The sequence below is a fragment of the Solanum stenotomum genome, chromosome 12 (genome assembly GCF_019186545.1).
Source record: "Solanum stenotomum isolate F172 chromosome 12, ASM1918654v1, whole genome shotgun sequence".
Classification (NCBI taxonomy): Eukaryota; Viridiplantae; Streptophyta; class Magnoliopsida; order Solanales; family Solanaceae; genus Solanum; species Solanum stenotomum.
In genome coordinates, this window is record NC_064293.1 from 29,625,339 (window position 1) to 29,645,200 (window position 19,862).

General features: G+C 35.3%; 2 protein-coding genes across 13 annotated transcripts; one reads left to right on the forward strand and one right to left on the reverse strand.

Moving 5' to 3' along the window:
* Positions 1–1,056: 1,056 nt before the first annotated feature.
* LOC125848631 (lecithin-cholesterol acyltransferase-like 4) lies at positions 1,057–9,628 on the forward strand. Its single transcript, XM_049528537.1, has 11 exons — positions 1,057–1,514; positions 1,695–1,786; positions 2,734–2,852; positions 3,196–3,331; positions 3,454–3,505; positions 6,443–6,543; positions 7,091–7,273; positions 7,513–7,670; positions 7,810–7,864; positions 7,980–8,033; positions 9,001–9,628. Exons 1-11 carry the CDS (start codon positions 1,274–1,276, stop codon positions 9,415–9,417), a joined length of 1,608 nt encoding a protein of 535 aa, XP_049384494.1. The 5' UTR covers positions 1,057–1,273; the 3' UTR covers positions 9,418–9,628.
* A 536-nt stretch (positions 9,629–10,164) lies between these two features.
* Positions 10,165–19,080, reverse strand: LOC125848628 (protein NARROW LEAF 1). 12 transcript variants are annotated; one of them, XM_049528531.1, is made up of 7 exons: positions 18,823–19,080; positions 18,315–18,374; positions 17,663–18,153; positions 17,144–17,287; positions 11,985–12,225; positions 11,372–11,872; positions 10,165–10,877 (listed from the first exon to the last, which is right to left on the reverse strand). In XM_049528531.1, the coding sequence occupies exons 3-7, from the start codon at positions 18,134–18,136 to the stop codon at positions 10,471–10,473; spliced, it is 1,767 nt and encodes a 588-aa protein (XP_049384488.1). In that variant the 5' UTR covers positions 18,137–18,153; positions 18,315–18,374; positions 18,823–19,080; the 3' UTR covers positions 10,165–10,470. The 12 variants fall into 12 exon arrangements, with proteins under 12 accessions (XP_049384488.1, XP_049384482.1, XP_049384480.1 ...); XM_049528525.1 differs by having other exon boundaries at positions 17,663–18,181; XM_049528523.1 differs by having other exon boundaries at positions 17,663–18,181; positions 18,818–19,080.
* Positions 19,081–19,862: the final 782 nt, after the last annotated feature.

The window sequence follows — 19,862 nt, forward strand, 5'->3', positions numbered from 1 at the left end:
CAAAGCATGCTTTTTTTGTTGATAGAGGGGTTCGAATCCACAATACTAATGTGAAAAGCATTTTCATCGCCCTTCCTTACCACTGAGCTATCAATTAATTTTGTTAGAAAATTTACAAATTAATATAAATATATATATCTATATATTTAATTTTCTAATATAAATACAGGATTTACGAAAAAGTTAAAGAATTTATCCGAATCTACGAACCCTACCTAGCTCTGCTGGTAGAAGTGGTGCTACAAGTATGGTCGGAGAAACTGGCCAACTAGTTTTCTAAGTTTTAACTTCTTGAATTTTGATTGTAAATCTTATGAAAATAAACTTGGTATAGAACTTATGTTTTTGTTCTGATCGATCTCCTTGACTTTAGATTTAGTTTTATATTTTTATTCTTAATCATCTCAATTCTTAGTTATTTTATAAGGTATTAATATTTATTTTTGAACAAAATATATAATTCATGTGTATGGTTCATGTGATTTGTCACTTTACTTCTAAGTGACTTACAATGATTTATTTGTATGTAAAATTTTAACAATTAAATCGACAACGATCAATATTCCAGTGATACTATAACAATTTATCATGTATACAAATTAATAACCAAAAAATCAAATTGAATTTAGTTAAGCAAATGACTATTCAACAAATTAATTAGTACTTCCTCTCTGTCCCAATTTGTATAACTCACTTATTTTAATCAATTTAAAAAAGAATAGCACGCTTCTATATTTAATAGTAACAATTTAACTTTAAAATGTTCATTTTATCTTTAATGAAATAATTTATAGTCACACAAAAATTTATAATTTATTTTAGACCATAAATTTTAAAAGTCTTTCTTTTTTAAATTTCGTAACAAAGTAAACTAGCTCATATAAATTGAGACGGAAGCAATATTTTTCACATACTAAAATGGAACCATTTTCTATTTTATTTCGCTAACATATTTTCTGAACCATGCGATTTTTTAATATTGTGAATACTCTTGTGATGTCTTTATCTACTTTGAGGGTAAAATAGTAATTCGCTATGAAACGTACAATAAAAATTGTGATTAGACTTCAGATTCTCTGATCACTTTCCGTCAACTCCACGGCTCTTCTCCGCCATCAATCGCCGCCTTCCTCCGCCTTCCCTTTCCTTATCCAGAAAAAAACCCTAAAGTTCACCCTATTTCTCATTCAATTTCATTGAATTAAACTCTAAATTTACCGTTTGGTTCACTTTTTTCTTCAATTTCTGAAATCTGCAATTTGACGTTTGGGGAATGGCGATGTTAATAGAGGAGCTGATTAAGTCAATAGAGATGTGGCTGAAGCTGATCAAGAAGCCTCAGGAGTATATTGACCCGAACCTTGATCCAGTTCTGTTAGTTCCGGGTGTTGCCGGGTCGATTCTCAACGCTGTTGATAAGAAAACGGGTCGGACCGAACGGGTTTGGGTCCGAATACTTGATGCCGATCATGAGTTTTGTGATAAGTTATGGTCTCGCTTTGACCCTTCTACTGGTAAGTTAAATTTAGGATTTTTCATTAGCTATTTTGTAGTTATTGATAATTTCTGCTGTTGTGCTCTTAAAGGCTGTATGCTGATAGATTGTGGGGAAAGATGAAGCTGGTTTTAGGTGTTAAAGATTGTATTTTGATGTTATTTATCTTATTTTTTCCCTTTTGGGTGTTATGAAACAGGTAAAACTACCAATTTAGACCCTGACACAAGCATTGAGGTCCCGGAAGACAGATTTGGACTACATGCTATTGATAATTTGGATCCCGACATGGTTAGCTGCCTTGTACTAACTATGCGTAGTCATTGTGTTGAAATTGTAGGTTATTTATTGAGTCATACATGATTGTCAATTCGGGAACCTACGTATATAATCGTACTGGAGCAGTGCTGAGATTTGTGCCAGTGATAAATCAAAATAACCATTGTGTCACAAACTAAACAATAAAGCACTATAGATTAGGGTTTTACGTACTGAATCAGTGTTAAGAGGGATAGAAATTGGAATTACCAAAGAGAGGGAAGCGCTCAATCGTGTTTGAGCATTTCATCGTCCGTGCAACATTATTTTGAACAATGGAGTATTCTTGTAGACTTGTACATGTATTTCAAGGTAATACTTTATGCATTGGATTGGTCAGGTGTAGTAGATCTAGATCTTCGACTTGCTTTTCAGCTAAGAGATTCCCAGTAAGTTCTTTCTCATTAGAGACACTGCAAGTACAATTAAGTTTCTTTCACCTGCTAATGATGAACTATTTGAAGGGAATAAGTGGACACATTACGGTTTTTAGAAATGCACACAGAAAACAGCATAGATAATTCATTGAACAAATCAGTCTTAGTTCTTTCTTTAGTTTTATTGAAAAGTGAAGTTATTACAAAGAGGAGTCATTTTATAAAGTTCCTTACCATTAAGGGTGACACGAGGTAGAATGCAGTAAGTTTAAAATCCTTCTGATGTATAGGGGAAATAAATGGTCAGGGGGGCTGCAATGGATTAGGGGGCAGGACAAAAGTGCTATAATTCTAGAACCTTCGAGTACAAGAGAGAATGAAGGGTTCATTCTCAAAAGGAGAGAATGAAGGGTTTGTGTCTGGAAACAAATTGATTTTTTTCATAATGATTCAGTTGTATGTGCTAAAATATTAAAGTCAATATTGTAATGACTTTTTTATTAAATCAGAAATTCGATTTCTTCACCTCGTCCTCTTTTGCAGATTGTGGGGTCTGATTGTGTGTATTATTACCATGATATGATAGTTGAGATGCTCAGCTGGGGTTACCAAGAAGGAAAAACACTATTTGGGTTTGGCTATGATTTCCGGCAGAGCAACAGGTAGCTGCTGGTCATCTAATAGATATTGAACATGATTTCCAGTAAATGTTTTCCCTGTTAACGATCACCATTTGAGTATCACTAATTTTATGTGTTTCTTAATCCTCCTTGAAGAACTGAAATAGAGATGTCTTTTACAGATTTAATCCTTTTCTTAACAATATATGACCACATACTCTCAATGTGGTGTTTCTCCATTATCATAGCTTAATATTGTTTACTATCTAAATTTAGTGGGTGACTCACTCAGACATTGCTATTACATACTCATATTTTGTGTTGAAGACGTTTGCCATGTGTTAATGCTGAAAATTTTGCTTTATCCATTTTTTTTTCCCTCCAGGCTTCAGGAAACAATGGAGTGTTTTGCTCAAAAGCTAGAATCCATACATACTGCATCAGGAGGCAAAAAGATAAACATCATAAGTCATTCTATGGGTGGTCTTCTGGTTAAATGTTTCATGGCTCTCCACAGTGATGTAAAGCCTCCTCTCCCTTTCTTTTTGTATTTCTGCCCTGCTACATCACTTCCTAACCACTCTTCTTGGCCCTAAAAATATTTATTTTAGTTTTAATCTTTTAATGAATGTTGTATTTGCAGATCTTTGAAAAATATGTGAAGAATTGGATTGCAATAGCTGCACCATTCCAAGGTAAGCAACTCTTTGTCATTTCAAGTAAGCTGCATGGTATCCTAATGATGTCTCCACATGTTTTTTAGTTTAGGCAAGGTATATATTCCTTATTAACTTTTCTAAGATTTCTTTGGAAGTGTTAAACTTCGTCTATCTATTCATATACATGTTATCATGTTACATATACACTTGGTTTGGGCTTGAGACTTCCATGTTGGAGGTCTCAAGTTCGAAACCCCTTGCCAACGAAAGCAAGGGGTTTGCCTTCTGGGTCGAGCGCGTCGTACCAGGCTTGCCTAGTGTGGGTTACCTCTCTTGTGTGGTTTGCGAGCTATTGCATAGAAGTGAGGACTTTACCCTGTGCACATCGAAAGGATAGCGGCTGCAGGTTTCCCTTGTCATAAAAAAAACACTTCCAAAAAACACTTCAAATCTCTGTAAATATAGTATTATTTCTTTCTGCGCCCCCCCTCACTCTTTTATTTTTTAGGAGGTGGAGGGACTAACAAAATAGATGTATTACTAATGAAGTAGTATTCACTGCAGTGTTGAGCTTAGGAATGTATCATGCTAGTTCCTCATTACACTGTTTAAATTATGCCGAAGAGCTTAAAAAACCTTGAACATCCATTTTTTATATCTCAACACATCTATATCAACAACTTTTTCTTCGGTCCTTTTTTCTCTTTTTCTCTTTAAAGAAAGGTAAGAACTTCACGTCAGTTTTGCTCTGCACTTGGAGTCCATCCAGCAGCATAAAGACCCTTAATAGTTAATATCATGAACAATTTAACCCAGGCATTTCAGAAGCTAGTCCATAACTGGCAGGACAGTACCAAATAAAATAAGAGATGTCTGTGGTTCTCTTATCTCCTTAGTTCACAAAAAGAATCTACTGCAAATCTGAAGCCTCTTATCCTCAAATTTGACTAAGACATGAATCATGCCCAGCATCCAGTAAAAACAAGCTACCTTCTATGGCCCTTTAGGTCTCCAAATCATTTTCCAAAGCTATTGTGGGGAGTTGCAGAATTCAGTGGCTAGACTTTTGTAACATGACTTCACATACAAGTTTTCACTTCTATAAGAAGCCCAAAGCAATGAGCTGGTACTATCTGTAGCTGAAATTTGAATACACCTGTTTTCTTCTGAAGTATAACAAATATCCGTTCTCTGATCTACGCTGAACCATCATTGCCTTATTGTTAAATGGAAAATGTATAGAAGAACTTCGCTTTTAGAGGTGTGAGATCTAGCCACAAGTATTTCCAAAGCTTACTTTTCTTTCATCCCTAGCTTAGGTTTTGCCTTTTAAAGCAAATAGGCCACAGATTTGCTGTCTGCTTCCTGACTCCTACCCATGGGAGATTATTGTTTAGTATTAAATTTGATACATCTTTTTGTAATGTTGAAAAAGGAAATGTTATGTTCTACTCCCTCCATCCCATATTAGTTGTACACCTTACTATAAAGAGTTGTCCCAAATTACTTGTCAATTCACAAAATCAAGATATAATTAATTAAATTTTTTCCATTTTATCTTTACAATTTATTCTTTTTTGAAAGTGTAAACAAGTTTGTAAAGTTCCAAAAAGATTTCTTAAGGGGTAAATTTGTAAAACTACCCTTCTCATTATGATTTCTTAAGGGGTTTGTTAAGGGGGAAAATTGACAACTAACATGGGAAGGAGTGAGTATTTTTTGATTTTCAATTTCTAGGTTAGTTTTTCTTTTTAAAAAAAGATCTTAATTTTAACTGTTACCTTTATCTCAAAAAAGATCTTAATTTTAACTTACAAAAAATCAAGTTTAAATTTTATGTTAATCTATATGCCTAATTTCATGTATGAATTATCTTTTGGCATGGTTGTGTAACTGTCTATAGAATGAGAAGAAGACTTGTAGACATTGATTAGCAAAGAACGATGATGTAACGACATAAACGTAATCATATTTGTCAGTATTACTTATCAAAAAGAAAAGGTAATTATATTTGCCTATTGAGGCCAAACGCCATACTGTCTAGTAAACCGGTATGCAGTAATCTATAAGTTCAATCTTTGAAGGCTCAGCCATTGAAACAGTTTTTGATAAATAGGTGAGATTGGTAAATGATACTCAAGTAAAGACTTATCTTAAATCCTATCTGCTTAATGTAGCTTAATCTTCTTGTAAGTTTATATATCATCCTTGTTGAGTATGGTATTCTAACATGTAATAAGGCCTTAGGCTATCACAGGAAAGATATTGGTAAGACAACAGTACCTTAGAGCTCGAACGCATACCTATAGGCTTAATTTTGATCATAATCGAAATAAACCCAAAAGAAAATTGAAGAAAAGGATATTGTATGTAACAGATCTTGCTTTTGATATTTAAACATTTGGAGGCGAACAGTCTAATAGACTTAATTTTGTTTTCCATGAACATCTATGAACAGTTGGAGGCAAACAGTCGAATAGACTTAATTATGTTCTCCAGGAATATCTAGACAGTATTGTACAGAAAGCACACATTGTACGGTACTATGATTTCAGATTGAGCTTAAATATCTAATTTTGATCTGCCTCGAAATGTTTCTACTGCTTCTTTACTTTTAGCCTTACTCACCCTTTAGAATGGTAGCGTTTCAGGATATTGATTGTAGGAGAATCTGCATTTTGTATAATTATGATGTTATCAATTTGGTGTGGAACCTTGGATCTGCAAGGGATAATATCCAATCTTTTAGGCTATAGTTTTGGAATTAATATCAGTGATTTTGTTTCTTAAATTCTTACATTCCAAATTATTGCAACTTTATTCCTCCGTCTCCTTGTTTTGTCCTTTTCTCTGACAGTAAGCTAAGATCAATTAGTGGTGCTGGCATGGTTTATGGTGTTCTTTTGTGTCTTACGGTTTTTAATTTGATATTCTGATTGATGTGATTCGTCTATGTGGTTGATCACGTTACAGGTGCTCCTGGATATATTACCTCTTCATTATTGAACGGAACGTCATTTGTGCATGGGTGGGAAGAGAGGTTTTTCATATCCAAGTGGAGTATGCATCAGCTGGTTTGTGTTTCAACTCTACTTGAATTGCACTGTGATCTTTTCTCCCTTTTCTCTCTTCCCTCCATCCATTTGCGTACTTTGTTATCTAGATTTCTTGCACTGTTTTGTTAGACAGTGCTTAGTTCTGTGTCATGTATGCATAGTCAGTTTTTCTTCTTTGTTTCTGCCATCTTGTTGAAATTTGTGTCTAGATTTTTATATATGTTGGTCAATGTAAAACAGTAATTAATGATAGGCGGAGGCACGGTTTTGGATATTTTATGAGGCTCTATGTTTCTTAATTTGATTAACCCACAGTGCTACTCATACATTCATAGGGGTGGTTTTGTTGATAATATGTTCTCCAGTCTGATTATTAGGTGTGCCATTTGTCTTTTTCTTGGATAGTTTCTTTGATATCTATTTATTGGTTAGACTTCAGTTGCATATTAAAGCATCCATTATTGGGAATTTGTCTAGCAATATGGACAAGAGACTCGTTTGTAATTTTGTTAGCAAAAACTACTTTCTTTGATAGATCAATTACATCTGATATTTGGTCTTGCAGTTGATCGAGTGTCCGTCAATATATGAATTAATGGGGTGCCCTGATTTCCACTGGGAGCATGCACCACTTTTAGAAATTTGGAAGGAAAAATCTAACAGTAATGGAGAGTCCTCCGTTGTACTCGAGTCTTACTCTCCACTGGAAGCTGTATCGGTGTATGAGTCAGCTCTTTCAAACAACAAGGTGAGCTGGCCATGGAATAGAATGTCAAACAATTTATACTGAAAAGCTGGTTTTCATGAGGTCTCCTCATTGCAGGGCTTCTGTATAGGTTATAGACTTATCATTGAAGTAAAATGCATTTCCTTTTTCCCCTCTCTTGAGCTGTCTGTATATTGACCTTGAACCACACATTATTGTTGTTGTTTCATCTCTTTGGAAGTTGAACGGCAACTATAAAATTCATTTATCCATCTTTGCAGGTTACTTATAATGGAGAAAAAATTTCTTTGCCATTCAATCTGGAACTCTTGAAATGGGCTAATAAGACCCGAGAGATTTTGTGCCATGCAAAGGTTCCTGATAAAGTTAAGTTCTACAACATCTATGGGACCAATTATGAGACGCCTCATAGTGTCTGGTACTATTTCTTTCTTAAATATTTGGATCTCAATTTTTTATTTGTCTGAATATGGATGTGAATAATGAATATGTGTGTTTATATACTGTTTATAGTTCTAATTCATGGGAATCTGGTCACTGAATTGGCTTCTTTGCAGTTATGGAAGTCAGAATGCACCCATTTCTGATCTTCAACAATTACCATTTGTCCAGGTAACATTGTTTTATTTGACTTTGGACTGGTCTGACTGAATTATGTATTTTAATTTTTTCCTTTTGTCTTTTCCCACTGGTCTCTCTGACTAGCATTTTTTATGCATATTCACAGTCTAACTACATATCGGTTGATGGAGATGGTACAGTTCCAACAGAATCTGCGAAGGTATATGCTCTACATTTTGCCTCATGTGATCGTGATATGAATCTTTTTTTTAATTACATTTCTAGAGAGATCTTTAATAATACTTTAGACCATCTTGTATGTTCTCTTTTGCTTGCCAAATTGGAACCAATGTATCATAGAATGTGGTATGTGTTGTTTTTAGGTTAAAAGGCGTCACACTTCCTTTCTTGAACTAGTGTTATATATTCTGCTTGGACTTGGGATGTAGTAGGGGGAGAATGGAAGGAAGGAAAGCCTACAGCACATATTTGGTTATAGCAGATTCATTAGCCTAGGTCCTTTCATTTATTCTTAACATGTTGTGTTTAGGGTTAATTTGCAGTATAAACATTTCTTATCTTTATCATTCTTGCCTCTCTAAATTGCTCTTACTGTTAAAGATGTTAATTTGCACGAGATCTTGGCTTTAGTTATATGCCTAGTTACATCTTTAAAGTTGAGCATTTTTAGATCTGTCTTGTGTTGTTTTCTCTTGTATCTTTTCATTTCCTGCTTTTAGATGTTGGAATCTCACCAACGTCACTTTGAATAAGTGCTCTGTTGAAAACCAAGTACCTTCAGGGACCAGGGTTTGGTTCGCTTTTAATTCCTAGTAATGTAAAAAAAAAAACGTTCAGATAGTGAGGTGCTTACCAATAAGACGTGGATTCTTGGTTATTTCTTTGGTGCCTCAGAAGTTTGAGCCAGTGCTGTTTAAGGGCTGCTAGCACAATGTTCCTGTGAAAAGGAGAAAAAAATGGAAGTAATTAAAAAAAAAAATTATTTAAATTTGAAACTGTGGCCACCATTGGATTTTTCTGCTAACCTACCCTGCGCAGTAATGTAAGAAGTGATTGTTTTTTCTCTGCTTCTATAACTACCTGATCCTGACAAATGTTAAAGTTATATGGTTTGATGTGCTATCCTTCTCAAGAAATATGGTTCAATGTGCTATACTTTCTGGCAGGCTGATGGGCTTAAAGCAGAAGCTAGGGTTGGAATCCCTGGAGATCACAGAGGAATCATCTGTGACCGCCATGTGTTTAGAGTGATCAAGCACTGGTTAAGAGCAGATCATGATCCTTATTACAATCCAACCAACGATTATGTTATCCTACCCACTTCATTTGACATCGAAAGGCACCGCGAGAAAGGCTTGGATGTAACTTCTCTTAGAGAGGAGTGGGAAATTGTTTTAGAAAGGCAGGATGCCAAAGAGAATGCAGATAGCGGAAAGACAAAGGTGGGTTCTATATCTGTCTCTCATGTTGGAGATGACAATACTACGTGGGAAGAAGCCCATGCGACTGTTATTGTCCACCCTAAAAGTGAAGGTAAGCAACATGTAGAGTTGAATGCCATGTCTGTCTCTGCAAGGGCTTGAAACTTATTTTACCATATGGTCAAAGGGGCTTTATTGTTTTATATCCATCTGTCTATTCTTCCTGATTTCTTCTGTATATACAAACTAGTCGTGTTCCTGAACAGAACCATGTATGTATGTATGTATATATATGTGTGTGTGTGTGCATATTAACATTATCAAGTATGTGATGTGGATGAATCAAATAAGAAACTTGATTTCTTGTTCATCACTTGTTACTTTAAATGCCAATGTCAAATGTGAAACCACAACATGTGTTGATGATGCTAATCTTTAAAAAAAATCCACAATGGAGGAGTTCTAAACTCCATCTGAAAATGAAAGAGAAGTTAGTGAACGAATGAGTATCGAGAATAAGCCAGGTGATACGAGCAAACGCATATGGCTGTAAGGCGTGAAACGGAGTCTTTCAAGGTAAAATTATGAAGACAACTAAAGACTTCTTTGCAACTCTGAAAAGGTTGCAAAGATTCTAAAATAGTTTTGATCAATTAAACAAATGTTGTTACACCAATCAAAAAGTGATTGGTATTTTGAATTTGGAAAAGTTTGATAAAAACATATATTTATTTTTATTAAAAGGAACAACTACCTCCCTCATTTATGTAGAAGCTGAGGTTCATATACAGTTTCTGCTAAACACATGCAGTTACTCAAAATATTGTTTTTGTATTACATACTTCCTTGGAAAGTTGCACATTCTCTGATCTTCTTGAGTTAAAGACATGGATACAAAATGACAGTTCTGGGGCTTCCTCCACTTCATAAATTTTGTATGACAGCTTCACAGAAATGATACAACAAATAGATACACTTCTCTTCTAAACACATTTCTTACATATTGTACAACTTAATATCTAACCTCTATATGTAGCTTCATGAATTAAAAGTGAAAAAGAATAATAATAATAATACTCATACTGGTGGGGGGCTTAAATAATACTACAAGTCCTCCCAGCTCAGTGCATGACTGAGCCTCCCAAAGACAAATGAAGCAAATAAAATGAGGCAATTCACTCTTTTTTTTTTTTTTTGGCAAACGGAGACGACTCATCATTGTTTCCTTCTCTTTGGTTCGCGCTGCTCCCCTAGCTGCAAAGAAACATACATCTCATCATCTGATCCTCCCATCACAGAGAGTCTTTTTAATTCCCCATTTCCATGTTGAATCCCAGAGACACTTGGGATAAACTGATGCTCAACGCAGGGAATTGCTTTATTTCCATCCTGAATGTGGAAGTGTTTATGCTCGAGTGGTGGAACTATCCCTTCGTCAGATTCATCATCAATGGGATCTTGTCGGACGTTTAAATTGATTGGCTCAAAGTTTTCTTCAGCTTTCAATTGAATCCGCACTGCTGGTGATGACCCTCCAACAGCAGAACCAGTACCCGCAGCTGATGCAATAATTTGATCTTGCAATGCAACTGATTTAGAGGAAGTGAATACAGAAGTAGGGACTACAGAGATGAAATAATAAATGATAGAGATCAAGAAAATTTGAAGGCAAAAATTAGAAATCAAAGCTTTTATTAGACTGAATACTAAGTTTTTGGAGTTATATCTACAATCTTTATGTTCCATCACATTTCACAAATATTTCCTCAAAGACCAAACTGTTATAACTGGCACAATAAACCAATATAGTCTTTAGTATATAGTTTATCTATCCTTCCATACTGGGGACACCTTTTAGAGAGCTAATAATCCTATACTAACCAAGCCATTTATAATTTAAGCTTGTATTTTAACAACATGACCATGCAAAAAGTAACAACATATTTGGTGAGTCCTTCCCCTCCCAGAACCACACTCCATGTATAACCCTTTTCGTGGTAGGGGAAGGGGTTGCAATTCACGTCATATCATGTCAAAATCCAATAATTTCATGACAATTTTTAAAATGGAAGTACTGATACCGACTAAGGAGCATTAGATGCTGAGAAATACCAACCTTGGAGACTCTCGTTGGATGTAATGAGATCAAGTTCAAGAAGATCAAGGAGACGCCCCAAATCAACCCCACTAGTCCAATTCTCAGGAGGTTGGCCAACTCTCAATTTTAAACGACCTCGATTGGCAGTTCCCCCCCAAATTATTCCTATAGGTCGTGGCTTCTCCCCCTCTGGGCTAGTCAAGAGAATGAGGCTACCACTGTCACCTTCAAGATCAAATGTCTGTTGGTTCTCACCAACAACTAGAAAATCTGTAAAGAAACAAATTCCTTTTTCATCATTATACTCCAAGGCATAGGCCATAATGTTCCCAGTCGTAAGACCAGAGCTCCTTCCAACTTTCACCACTTGCCTACCAATGACGCTACCAACAGGAGACTGTAAGTCTATTTTATTGACATCACCTATGTCTCCTATTCCTTTCACAGATGTCGTTACATTCAACATGTTGAAATCTTCGGCAAATGGAATAAATGCTCCATCAGCTCGAACAAATGTTTCTGCAAGATTACAACATCACAACCAGAATACATGGGTGTCTGGATCCAATTCGAAACACTACTGTTGTTCAATCGGGCAAAAGTATGATACAACAAACACCATTTACATTACCTGGGTTTGTACCAGCAAATATGCCATACCAAAGATCATCTGTTATGAAGGATGTAGCCCTCTCCACAGCACCTAAATACACCCCAGGCCCCAGGCTAGGTGGCAGAGGATGAAACATTTTCTGGCTTGGATAATCCAAGTCAACTGCTACATGACGATTGGTAAGGAAACCAACCTGCCTGATTCCTGTCCGACTTTTAACAATCGCACCCAAGGTTCCATATGTTTCCTGACTAGCAACCTAGGACATATGAAAGACAAAAAGGTTACTTCAGAATAAAATGTTATGTGAAGCCAAATCAATTAAGACAATAAATCTGCAGGATCAAGAAAAGTAATTACTTTTATCTCAACATGGGCTTCGTGTCAACATTCTTAAAAGAGGAATTTTTTTCCTTAACAATGGATTACCTTTTAAACATCATAACTAACTTCAGAAGTTACTTTCGTCCTACTGTTAAGCTTATAAAATCTCCAATCAATAAAAGTACCTCGTTTACCAATTTCTCTTCAATTACTTGCAATTTATCTCTAGGTAATAAATTTTAGGTCCATCCTACACAGGGAAAAAATGGGACAAAGAAAGTACAAAATCTAGTGTTGCAATGCAGAGTGTGATAGAAGAAAAAGTGTATTTAGTATGTTTGGGTAATCTTGAAGTTAAAAGTTACTCCATGAAAGCATAACGGAGAAAATTGCAAACATCAAATATTTTAAAATCAGATCAATCACTTTCACGGTAGGCTCACTTCAAATCCATTTTTTGTATCTACATCACAAAATTGACTAGGATTATATATACAAGGAAAAGAGGATTAGAAATGCATAAATGGCATACTTAGGTAAGGCTAGAAAAGTAATCCATCTTTAGATCAATTAACCGGTAAGCCATTTAACCACTGTTTACAATAAAATGTCACATTCTAAATATTAAGAACTTTTCTTTTCAAGACCGTGGTGTCTAGGCCAACTTTCGCGCACCTCGACTAATTCCACGGGATACAAAAATTACGAACTTCTTAGGATCAACAACACTCCACATATACTATATCTTTTTATTATCATGTCCAACACTAAAATATAGAAGCAGATAGAAATCCTTCATTCGAATCACGCTGCCACCAAAAAGAAAATAGTTTACGTGATAGGTCCAAGAAAAAGAAATATGTTAGCATGTGAAGGGACATGTTCTATAGAAATAAGTGAATTAAAAAAGCACCCTCCTTTAATATTTCAAACTTTCAAATGAGGTTTTAACACAATTCACCATATAACCCAACAAATACTTTATCAATGTTCCATCAGTTTCCCTAAAAGAACAAAAAAGAAAAGAATATATATCTACCACCTCAAAAAGAAACGAATATGTGTCTAAATGGCTGAATTGTACTCTCTCCATCACATTTTATGTGAAGGTGTTTGACTGGGTATGCAAAAAGACTTTTGACATGTAATCCAAAAATAACCCTTTTAAACGAGTGGTGATGAGAGTTACACATGGATTTTTTTTTCCTTATAAAAGAATGAACTTTAATAATTGGTGGATCCCAACAAGTAATGTCATTAAGGGTAAAAAGAGGATGCTAAAATTAGATACTTTCAAAAAAGAGGACGTCATACTTTTAGGGACATACTACGAAGGAAAGTCTCACATAAAATGGGATAGAGCAACTAATAAAGATCAAATCCACAACGAGAGTATGTCAATCCATGAAAGTCTCTCTTGATAGCTAACAATCAGAATTCTAACTTCTAAGAGCAGTAACTCTGTGTCTCTTAAGAAACACAGAGTTAAAGTTAACATTATCTTTGGTGTGTTCTCTATCAATTGCATATTTGTGTGTTTGTGTCGCCCAACTTTTTATTTATATCTGTGTTCCATCTCTATGATTGTCTTGCTAGGATTTGTTATGAGTTCAGTTCCCTTCTCCAGTAAAACCCAGTAAGAGTAATATCCATCTTCGATCAGTACAGTAGAGAATTCGCCAATTCGGTGTGTTTCACCCGTCTTCAACCAGACTTTGACCTTGGCATGTTAAGATCAATATCCAAGTAGCCTCTGTAGCATCACCAATTTGTCAAAACATATTCAGACATCACTGATGGATTGGCAAACCCACCAGACTCACCACCAATACATTGTTTTTCTTCTCACAATGCAGCAACCAGCTTTAAATGACCATTGGTTAAGCATTAAATAGGCATTACCTATCCACTGGTGACATATCCGTGACACACGATTAGCTAATGGCAGTTGAAATGTTGCACCAAACAAGTTTTGAGGAATTCCTTTCTCTTCTCCACTCCTCCACTATTCAGGCCGAACATCTTGTTTGTTGTGTAGCATTCTCCATTTCACATTAATTTGTTCTTGTTATTGCTCCCGTATTTGTATGATTGTATCCCCTTTTCAAACTGTTTGGCACGGCTTTATTTAAGCTGAGGATCAATTGGAAATAGTCTTTCTATCTATATGAGGTAGGGGTAAGGTCTGTGTGCACTCTACCCTCCCAGACCTCACTAATGAGATCACACTGGGTATGTTGTTGTTGTTGTTGCTCCTGTGCAGATCACATCTAGCATGGGGACAGCCTAGGTGCTATGTACAATTTCAAGATCTACACCTCTACTCATTTGAAAAGATTTAATTTGTTAAGTCTAGCCAGCATTATAGATAGGAGGAGGAGATTCTTTATAGAATAGATATGCGCCTTTATTTCTTGTTGAGTCAGGAACTTAAATAAAATAATACTTGATTCGTCAAAGATATGACTCTTCTTAATGAAGATAGAAGGAATCTCAAAACATTTCGCCAATAACCAACTACACATGAATGTCAGGATTCATGAATTAGAAAATCCTCTATCTAGTACCACCATCATCCCTTGGATACAAGGTAACCACAACAATATTCTAATATGTTTTCAATAAAGATAAGAAAAGTACAAACAAGCAAACAAGAGGTGGGGAAACGGGGTTCTCTTGCTGACAGATATGGAAAACTCGAACAATACTTCCTCAAAGGTCGCACGTAGAATAAATAATATTTTCCTAGTTTACATCTTACTGTTTCAATTTGATAAAACACATTTGGACAATCTCTTTATTATGTAAAATATATGTAAATTGTCCACTAGGAAACCTCTTTTTGCCTATTAATCCACTGGTGATGAAACTGTGCCACCTGAATAAAGGAGAGAGGACCTTGCAGAGGTGCTTGACGTTTCAAAAAGTTAAGGTGTCAGAGCAGTCTTAAGATGATGGGTACTGGATAGGCTATAGAGAAGAATCGAAATTAATGGTAGTTGGCAATTCTATATAGGTAGTGACTGAAGAAAGAGAGTAACAATCAGATAGTTTTGACTCAAAAAATCAACCTTTGGTGTTGCAGCAATTGGTACTCACAGTTCATGAAGGTTCTGGAAGATTCATATAGGAGGATAGAAAACTGATGCTTTTGTTATATGGGTAAATTAACGATACCAGATTGTTGATAAAAACTGTATACTCCGGTAATATAGAGAGAGAAAATCCTGCAATTGATGCCCTTAATACGATATTTACAATTTCAGAGATGTGAGCTCACTTAAATTTCATTTACGGATTTCACCAATTTCAGAATAGATTAATCCCCTCCGTTAGTTTCTTCATGCTGATAAATACAGGATTTGTACTTGGAGAAAAAAATTTGTTCTACAGCACTTCCCATGTGATAGAAAAGGATTCCATGATCCTGAAACTCTCTTATCAAGGATCAAAAATCCTAAGTTCATCCAAGATTAGCAAAAAGTTTCTTACAGCTAATGTCTTAATCAAACATGAGTTCAGTTTTTTAATAAAACAACTAATTATTTCTTTGAAGACCAATCATTTACATAGATCATGAAATTTATAAGTTCATTAATCTCTGCATAACAAACATCCAAATGAATCAAATTCACCACAATGAGATAAAGAACTACATAAAAAGAAAAAGCACCCTGACCAACAGGCAACAATGAATGGATGCATAAGGATAGACCATGAACATATCCTTAGGAAACTTATCCAAGATTGGGAATGGGATGAGATGGAAATCTTCTACAGAAAGATAACAACGTTGACATTGTAAAGGACCATGACAGGATGATGTGGAGAAAACTGTTGGTAGAATGTTTTCCAGGATATCGTATCACACAACAAGGTACGAAACTTTGTGGGAGTGTGTTTGAGGAATAAGGCTCCCAAAAGTAGCTTTCTTGGTAAGAGTGCCGCACGGTATACTCCAACAGCACACAACTTGAAGAGAATGGGCTGTCTAAAGTTGAATAGGTGTTGCATGTGCAAGAGGAACAGGGAGGACATGAATCATCTACTCCTTTGTTGTGAATTCACAGTAGTGCTATAGAGTTCAGTGTATTCCTTGTGTTCTTACTTCTGACCAGAAACAGTGGAGAAGACCCTAGTGACATGTAGATTGAACAAAATAGAGAAATAGAACACCCTGAAGAAGCCAATCACCTTTTTCTCCATTGCAAGACCACACCACAGCCGTAGAATTCAATTTTTACTTTACTTGGAATGTGTCAGACTATGCCTTTCTCTACTCAATAATATTTTATGTGCTGGGAGCCTGGGACCGAATCAGATCACATAAAAAAGGCCTTAAATTTTGGAATACTATATCCTAAGCTGTCTGGTTAGAAGGAAAAAACAGAATTTTTAAAGGCAAAAGGACAAACATTCTTTGCCTTAAGTTTAGAGCCATTATGTTGCTAGCTTTTTTTGGTGCAAACTAGCTTTGTACAGGATACATATGCCTTGTAAGATATGATTGGGGAATTGCACAACTTGTAACTATGTTTTGAAGCACTTGCGTAGTTCTAATTCACTTTTAATATAATACCTTATTACTATAAAAAAAATGATGAGGAAGTTCGCGCAACTAGCCTGCACATGCATTCTGTGGACGAGGGGAAAAGGAACAGATGAATATCTGATGGAATTGAGAAATAGACATAGAGGATTAAGAGTTTAATATTTCACTTTGGTGTAAAGGAAACGTTCCTACAGTAGTTGGACAGAATTTCTAGAAGCTCAGTGCTAAACACTTGTGATTTTTTTACACTATCTTGATGCATAGTAATGAAAGGACATTCTGATCAAGAAGAGACAATTACCTGGGAACCAGAACCAATGCATGGATCACTTCCCCGTAAACCATCAACAAGTTCAGTATATAGCTGTTCCTTTGGAGTTGCTGCCGGTGCCCCAAAGTATGAGAACTCCACAACATCAACATCACACCAAACACCACCTGGTCCCTGCCCAATTACGAAAGATTCTCAAGCCCAATAGTATTGGCAGAACAGTTAGACTCCAGAAAAGTCAATGAACCAAAGCTGGCCCGGACACCACCGTTATCAAAAGAAACAAAAAGAAGTTAGTGAATCCACTGAACTTCAGTGCATGTTAATGTAATAGATCCTATACCGATTTAGACATGGGATTTTTTACCGTTTGGTGAAAGACTTTTACTACTTAACCTTGTTCCATGAAGAACAAGGACTGTTAGCAGAAGGGTAATGAAAAAAATTGATAGAAAAGCCTTAATTCATTAGTGTCACCTAAGCAATAAAATCATTACATTAAAACTGTTTATACTAAATGCAAATACAGGGGTTCCAACAAGATTAAACCTCAAGAAAAGCCGGTAGACATTGGACAAGGTTGAGCCATTGCCTGTGAACTTTTCTGGCAACAAAGACAAGAATAGCTGGTATCTCTGTCAAAGCACCTCGCCGGATACGAAATCCGATTGCTGTACCAAGACTAAAGCGGCGCAAGTTTTTGCTATGAAATGCTCTAATGGTCATAACTTCAAGCAATGTTGTAGCTTGCTGTCCCGTGGGACGTCCCCCCAGGGTTTCAGGTAAAACCCCCTTCTGAAGGTTACCAAAGTAATTGGCCCGGTCCTCAGCAGCATCCAAGCGGCAAGGCCATGAGAAGTAGGCAGCATTGCTCTCGGCGACCTGACAACCTGATGCAAAGGCTTGCAGTGGTGGTGGACTTGACAAAGGAAGTTGGTTGAAATAATTTCTCTCCAAATCCAGGGCTGACTCCTCTGATTGCACAGATCCAGAGTGATTGAATCCTAAATCCAGTCTATCCATATTTTGAACTTTCCTGTCTGGTAATTCATTAAAACATCTGCTTAGCTGCAAAAGCTCCCCCTAATTCAACCTTGAAAGGAAATGTTCTATATGAAGTACTAGTTCCATTAATTCGAATAACCAAAAAAAACGCGAATAAAATAGCATTATAGTTTGACAACAACAGAATTAACCTTACCACATCCATACCGAGGCACCTTATAGCATTGTACAAACCAAAGTAATCAATAAGCTGCACCTGGAATTTACATTAACATGAAGCAGCTTTAGCAAGAACTAAAAAGAAAACTCAAAATATCCCAAAATCTACTGAAAGAAAACAACTTGTGCACTTCCATAGAAAGCAAAGATACAATCAGAAACCAACAAGCAACTTTGTAAGCAATAGGTCATATCATATATAGAAATAAATGCACCCTTTATTTTGTTCTCACCTTAGTATGTACCACCACAACTAAGCTAATAAATACAGAAAAATAAATACATAAACAAAGAGAATATCTTACACACATGAAAGATAAAACAACTGAACTGTAAAAACTCTTTAGCACCAAGAAACAAGTCAATATAGAGCAGGAGAAGGTCAAGTTAATTCAAGAATTGAATTAAGCAAACCCCATGTCAAGAAAACATATAAAGATTGAATCTTTACAATCAAATTCAAAAGAAACCTCACCTCACCTCACCTGTCAGCAACAATGAAGTCCCTGAAAAATCCCCAGAAAAAAGTGCCCTAAGAAAGACTTCAAGAACAAGGTCCCCCTCCACACTAATCCACCAAATTAATCCAACAAAATTTCTTCACTCAATTGAATAACCCCATTATTCTAAATCTGCAGTAGAATCACAATCCAATGCTCTATTTGTCTGTGCTTGAGCGCGCGTGCCTATCAGAGTCTCTCACTGTGTGTGTGAGAGAGAGAGAGAGGTGTGTGTGTGTGTGTGTGTGTGTGTCAGAAAAGAAAAGGAAGAAAACAGGAAAAAGTCCAAAAACAAATAGAGATTATTTTGAGAAAATGAAAAAAAAAAAGAATTTTAGCATAGATATACTGGTATTCGAGTTATGAGTATGAAAAAAATCCTGTTAGAAGCATTATTTTGAGATATTTAAGTTATGAGTATGAAAAAAAAATTGTTACAAGTATTATTCTGAGATTGGAATATAGTTAGACTTCAATATACCAGGTGAAAAATCAAAAAAGAAAAATATATTTTATCTCTCAATTTATATTGCACAATCAAATTTCAATAGTTAATAAAAAAAATTGAAGTTGTTAATTATTTTTAATTTATAAGTATTAGTAATTTTTATGTAGTTTTAAATTGTANTGAGTATGAAAAAAAATTGTTAAAAGTATTATTTTGAGATTAAAATATAGTCAGACTTCAATATACCAGGTGAAAAATCAAAAAAGAAAAATATATTTTATCTCTCAATTTATATTGCACAATCAAATTTCAATAGTTAATAAAAAAAATTGAAGTTGTTAATTATTTTTAATTTATAAGTATTAGTAATTTTTATGTAGTTTTAAATTGTATATAAAATTATTTCAAAAATTATAAAGCTTTTATATATACTTTTACAATTAAAATTTATAAATTTAAATCTCATAATTTTGAGAGTATCATGTAAATTGAAACAAATGACTAACTCTATAGTGATGCGTAAAGGAACAAGTATTTGTTAATGAGTTAAAGTAAAGGAAAATCTAGTAAAAAAGAA

Bases quoted from the DNA above. Each gene is read 5' to 3' on its own strand.
- LOC125848631 (XM_049528537.1), top strand. From the start codon at position 1,274: ATGGCGATGTTAATAGAGGAGCTGATTAAGTCAATAGAGATGTGGCTG. The intron at 3,506-6,442 runs GTAAGCAACTCT...ATCACGTTACAG, and splicing joins AATAGCTGCACCATTCCAAG to GTGCTCCTGGATATATTACC. The intron at 8,034-9,000 runs GTATATGCTCTA...ACTTTCTGGCAG, and splicing joins TTCCAACAGAATCTGCGAAG to GCTGATGGGCTTAAAGCAGA.
- LOC125848628 (XM_049528525.1), bottom strand. The intron at 12,226-17,143 runs GTAATTGTCTCT...CATATGTCCTAG, and splicing joins GCATTGGTTCTGGTTCCCAG to GTTGCTAGTCAGGAAACATA. The intron at 10,878-11,371 runs GTTGGTATTTCT...TCATCTCTGTAG, and splicing joins ATCCAACGAGAGTCTCCAAG to TCCCTACTTCTGTATTCACT.